Source organism: Phaseolus vulgaris, chromosome 2, assembly GCF_000499845.2.
Source record: "Phaseolus vulgaris cultivar G19833 chromosome 2, P. vulgaris v2.0, whole genome shotgun sequence".
NCBI classification, from domain to species: domain Eukaryota; kingdom Viridiplantae; phylum Streptophyta; class Magnoliopsida; order Fabales; family Fabaceae; genus Phaseolus; species Phaseolus vulgaris.
In genome coordinates, this window is record NC_023758.2 from 698,202 (window position 1) to 703,956 (window position 5,755).

The window sequence follows — 5,755 nt, forward strand, 5'->3', positions numbered from 1 at the left end:
AAGAATTTTAATATATTATAATTATCTACTACCTTTTGAGTATTTAAAATAAAATATAGTTATGGTAAAAAAGTTTTTGACAGAAAATAAAGTGAGAATAAAATAAGAAGTGGGGAGAATGAAAGAGGGTTAGGGGTAGAAAGGGAAGAAAGAAATTGACAGGAAGCGGCAAATGGGTAACTATCAGATCATATCCAAATAGAAATCTTGTGAAAGTCTGAGGAAAGTGTGAATAATAAATTGGGAAAAGGGAGGGAATGAAAACCAAATCTAAAAGTAAAACCCTAAATTAATACTATCAGCCCAAAGCCCACATCGGGTATTCCATCTCTGCCCTCTTTCATTCTCTTTCTTATATATACCCTTCCCCCTTCCAATTTCTCTTTTCTTCTTTTCCTCCTTCTTCTCTCTCTTCCCTTCCTGCACTCGCGCACGCACCTCCTTCTTCAATCACTGCGTTCTTCCTCGATCAAATCCAATACCCGTTCTCTCCGCACGCATTCCGAACCCACCACCGCTCTGCGATCCGCATTTTGCTTTCGCCTTTCGCTCTCCGTACACCCGCCATGGATTCTCGGGAACCGCACCAGCAACCGCAATTGCCAAACATGATGGTGGGACCCACCTCCTACCCTTCCATGTTGGCCCCTGCCACCGCCCGATTCCCTTTCATCAACACCAACCACCACCACCACAACCACAACCCTCCTCCTCCGCCTCCACCACCTCCTCCCGAGCCTCTCAACGACATCAACAACAACAACACGTGCGAGGCTGCGCTGAAGCCGTGCGCGCTTGGAGTGGGTTCCTCGGAGTCCTCGAAGAAGAAGAGGGGCCGGCCCAGAAAGTACTCGCCAGATGGCAACATTGCGTTGGGCCTTGTCCCCAACCACGCCGCCGCTTCTTCTGCCGAACCTCCAGCCAAGAAGCACCGCGGACGCCCCCCTGGTTCCGGCAAGAAACAGATGGACGCCCTTGGTATCTCTTTTTCTATCCTTTTCGCTGTTTCATTTCATCCCTTTCCTTTCACGTGTTTTGATCGTGTATTTTTTCTTCTCTCTGTTGTTCAGGAATCTCTGGAACTGGTTTCACGCCCCATGTTATATCAGCCGAAGCTGGCGAGGTATATACTAGGATCGCTCACTCGCTTGTCACAATCACAATGATAATGATAATAACGGGACATGTAGGGTGTTGTTGGTTACTACTTTTGTTGCAAACTATTCTCAGTGGTTACTTCTATGTCTCTCTGTTTGCAGGACATTGCTGCAAAAATTATGGCCTTCTGTGAGCAAGGACCACGAACAGTTTGCATTCTTTCTGCGATTGGTCCTATCCGCAATGTCACCATTCGACAGCCGCCCTCTGCCTCCACCCTGTCTGGCCCTGATGTGTCATATGAGGTATCTTTTACATTCCTTTACCATTGCAATCCTTTAAACATCCATTTTCAACTGTTTGTAAGGTTTTCAATTATGGTTGCGATCCTTGGTTGTGGAAGTTCTGGCAAATGGGGCCACAATTGTGGTTGTGATGCAGTTTCAGTCAGCCCCAAAACCATGTCAACTGTTTAAAAGTTTTGTTATTCTATATTGATTGACAATGATCTCAAGTACTATATATCTGTTTGGTGTGCTTGTGTGCATATTAACTGTACTTTGTCAAGCAGAATTCGAAGAAATACACACACCTATTATCTTCTTGTCCATGTGCTTAATTAAAATTTCGATATTTGAAAACAGAGTATGATCTAGGTTTCAAACACAAAATCTATCGGAAACATTTACTTGGGATTCCACATTTTCCCTTTCTTTCCTTTTTATTCTCGTATCCCTAATTTAATTTCATTTTCCCTTTAATTGCATATTAACTGTACTTTGTCAAGCAGAATTTGAAGAAATACACACACCTATTATCTTCTTGTCCATGTGCTTAATTAAAATTTCGATATTTGAAAACAGAGTATGATCTAGGTTTCAAACACAAAATCTATCGGAAACATTTACTTGGGATTCCACATTTTCCCTTTCTTTCCTTTTTATTCTCGTATCCCTAATTTAATTTCATTTTCCCTTTAATTGCATATTAACTGTACTTTGTCAAGCAGAATCTGAAGAAATACACACACCTATTATCTTCCTGTCCATGTGCTTAATTAAAATTTCAATATTTGAAAACAGAGTATGATCTACGTTTTAAACACAAAATCTATCGGAAACATTTACTTGGGATTCCACATTTTCCCTTTCTTTCCTTTTTAAATTAACTGTACTTTGTCAAGCAGAATTTGAAGAAATACACACACCTATTATCTTCCTGTCCATGTGCTTAATTAAAATTTCGATTTTTGAAAACAGAGTATGATCTAGGTTTTGAACACAAAATCTATCGGAAACATTTACTTGGGATTCCACATTTTCCCTTTCTTTCCTTTTTATTTTCGTATCCCTAATTTAATTTCATTTTCCCCTTTAATTTCATATTAACTGTACTTTGTCAAGCAGAATTTGAAGAAATACACACACCTATTATCTTCCTGTCCATGTGCTTAATTAAAATTTCGATATTTGAAAACAGAGTATGATCTAGGTTTTAAACACAATCTATCGGAAACACTTCTTGGGATTCCACATTTTTCCTTTCTTTCCTTTTTATTCTCGTATCCCTAATTTAATTTCATTTTCCCCTTTAATTTCATGTGCTATATTTTTGGGGGATTGTACAATTTTGAATCTATCAGTGGAACTATTTCGGTAGATTTACTCTAAGAATTGTTATGGAAAGAAATATCAGCTGAATTTTGTTTACTCAGTTAGGTTCACTTAAATTCTTCCAGATAATCCTGATTCAACTGTGTGAATGAACAGATATAAAGCCATAATAACACAATTGGAGGAGGTTATCTGTTTTGTGAAGGGAGTACCTTCTTTAATGGTTTCCTTTTTATTTTAAAATACCTAATTTGATCTGAAAAAACGTGCCTTGAAAATTATATTTCTATTGTTTTTTATGGAACTGAATGGTTTAAAACATGCTATAGCTCTATAGGGATTCTGTTTCTACTGTTGAATCTATTGGAACCAAATGATCCATCTGTTGTATTGTTTAACAGGCAATGCAGATGAATTAAATTTGATCTGTATTCATCTTGTAGAATAGTATAATCTTTTAGGTATTAAAAGAACAGGAAATATATAGCTATGTATGCCATCTGATTACTAGAAGCTGCAGGCAGGAAATTAGCTGGAAATCTTCTATGTGGAGTTTGGTTCTGGTAAATATGGGTTTTATCTAGTAAAATATGTGTTGGGCCAAGGTAACAGTTGGAATTGGATTAATTTAGGGGATGGTGAAGATGGGTTAAGTACATTTATGGAGTCTGGTCTTCAGTCCTGATCTGTTGGTTGGTTATAAGAATTACTATTTATTTATATTTAGATGCTCCATAATTTCCTAGTCCTTGTAGGTGTTATTGGCCTTCCTCAAACCAAATTCTACTTTGGGACACCAAAGAAGAGCCGACATTTTGCATTAGTTTATGACTTTAACCTAATAAAGCTTTGACGCATCATATCTTTTACTGAACAATTACGTAAAGTTCTGTATAACATAATTACCATGTTAAAAATGACAATGTGAATAATTTTTGAGCTCAGTTTATATAAATTTATATTAACTATGTACAAAAGTTTTCAGACTGCGTGCCTTTCCTATGAAATGAGAAACATGTTTCTAGCAATCTTTAATATTTTATATTTAAACATTTCTTCTGATTTGTTATTCACCATTATTTATTGTCTTTTTTAATTAGGGCCACAAAGTACCCTTAGTAAAATATCTCTTTAATTGTCTTGATGTTATAAAACATATCTTGTGCACATTTTCTTTTATTCGCATTTATTGAAGGCTACTTCCTAACTTCCATGCACTGTCCTCATTAGTAAAGGTATACTATATAGTGATTTAATTTATTAATGGGGTTTAAACAGATAATAATATATTTTTCTGGGAATGAACCAAATTTATCTGCATCTTTAGTTCTCCTTATGTTTAATTTTACATAATTTCATTGTCAATGTTATTATTTTTACATTGTTGGTTGCGTCATTATTTTTACTCTGATATAACAGGTTTGTGTTTAAAGTTTAATTCACACCATTTGATGTCTTTTTCATTACAGGGTGAATTTGAGATCATATCACTTTCAGGTTTTACTCAACAATCTGAAAATAATAGTGGTCATAACGGAATACGTTCCTTGAATGTGAGTTTGGCAGGTCCTGATGGACGAGTATTGGGTGGTGAAGTTGCTGGGGCTCTTACTGCAGCGTCGGCAGTGCAGGTATCACTCTCAAATGTTGAGAAATTTATGTCAAATTGTAAACAATAGACCTATATTGGAGTTTTTCTTCTGCATTTATAGAGAACATTGTGTAGATGGGTTCTTGGCTATTGGAGTCTTTTTCTACAAAAGGATTGATCTAACTTCATCAACAGGTAGTTGTGGGTAGCTTTATTGCAGATGGAAAAAAGTCTAGCTCAAGTAACCTGAAATCTGGACGTTCTACGACGCCATCATCTCAATTGTTAACTTTTGGTGCTCCTACGACTCCAACGACTCCTACTTCTCAAGGGCCTTCAACAGAGTCATCTGAGGATAACGAGAATAGTAATTTTATTAAAGGCCCGGGAGTCCCGGGACTCTTTAATAATGCCAGTCAGCCTATTCATAACCTGCCGATGTACCATCATCAACTGTGGACTGGCCATACTCAGCAGTGATGACTCCATTTTAGTTTCAACACTGCAGAAGCAGGACATTGCCATAATGATTCTTCATAGTAGTGGCTAGAGGTCAAATTCCAAAATCTAACATGCATTATTGGTTCTGGGACTGATTTTAGGGGAGTCTATCTTAAGGTCTAAATCTATTTATCTTCATTTTTCTGCTGATTAGGATTTTTATCATATTTGAAAGTGTTAGCCATGATAGTTCTTAATTATTTGAGCTTGTTACAGAGTTGGGTCTGTGTGTTCATTAGATATATTATATGCGGGTTGTTTCTCTCTGCACCCCCATAATTTAAGAAAAGGCCAGTGTCCTTGTCTTTTGCGTGTTAGTTTTTCAATTAGACTTTTTGGAAGGGTTAAAAAACCTTTGGGATCTGATGATTGGAGAGGAAAATTGTGGTATGCATAATACAATTTATAATTATAAGGTCGACAACTCTAGATTAGACTTTTAGGGAAAAGTGCATTTTTGTCATAGATTCTGGAAGAGTGGATCTGGATTTTTTTTATTTATTTCGGAAGAGTTGGTATGAAAATATACTTTTTAGTTTTGAAAGACTTCATCTGAATTATTTTTTAGTTTGAAAGAGTTGATCTATAAATATTATTTTTCATGTTCTAAAGGGTGTGACTGTTTTGTTGTGAGTTTTACTAGTTGGATGAACTACATCTCGTATATTGATGCTGTCGATGAATATGATTGCAATACTGAATACTGCAGCTCAAAGTCTTCTGGATCACAACTCTTTTCGATTAAAAATAAATTCCGGATGAAGTCTTTTAGAATTAAAAAAAAAATCGAGATCAAATTCATGACAATGACACCTCTTTTTGGGGGAGTTGAAATCAATTTTATAACAATGTATTAATCAAAAACATAATTACTGTTCTGATCAGACAGCAGGAAAGATTCATTTAACATTTTGGAAAAGTCTAATATGAAATTAACACGAAAAAAAAATGA

The 5,755-nt window shown here is 36.2% G+C and overlaps 1 protein-coding gene across 1 annotated transcript; it reads left to right on the forward strand.

Moving 5' to 3' along the window:
• Positions 1 to 209: 209 nt before the first annotated feature.
• Positions 210 to 5,108, forward strand: LOC137809995 (AT-hook motif nuclear-localized protein 13-like). The gene is made up of 5 exons (XM_068611093.1): positions 210 to 978; positions 1,071 to 1,123; positions 1,260 to 1,403; positions 4,181 to 4,342; positions 4,498 to 5,108. Exons 1-5 carry the CDS (start codon positions 567 to 569, stop codon positions 4,780 to 4,782), a joined length of 1,056 nt encoding a protein of 351 aa, XP_068467194.1. The 5' UTR covers positions 210 to 566; the 3' UTR covers positions 4,783 to 5,108.
• The last annotated feature ends 647 nt before the right edge of the window (positions 5,109 to 5,755 follow it).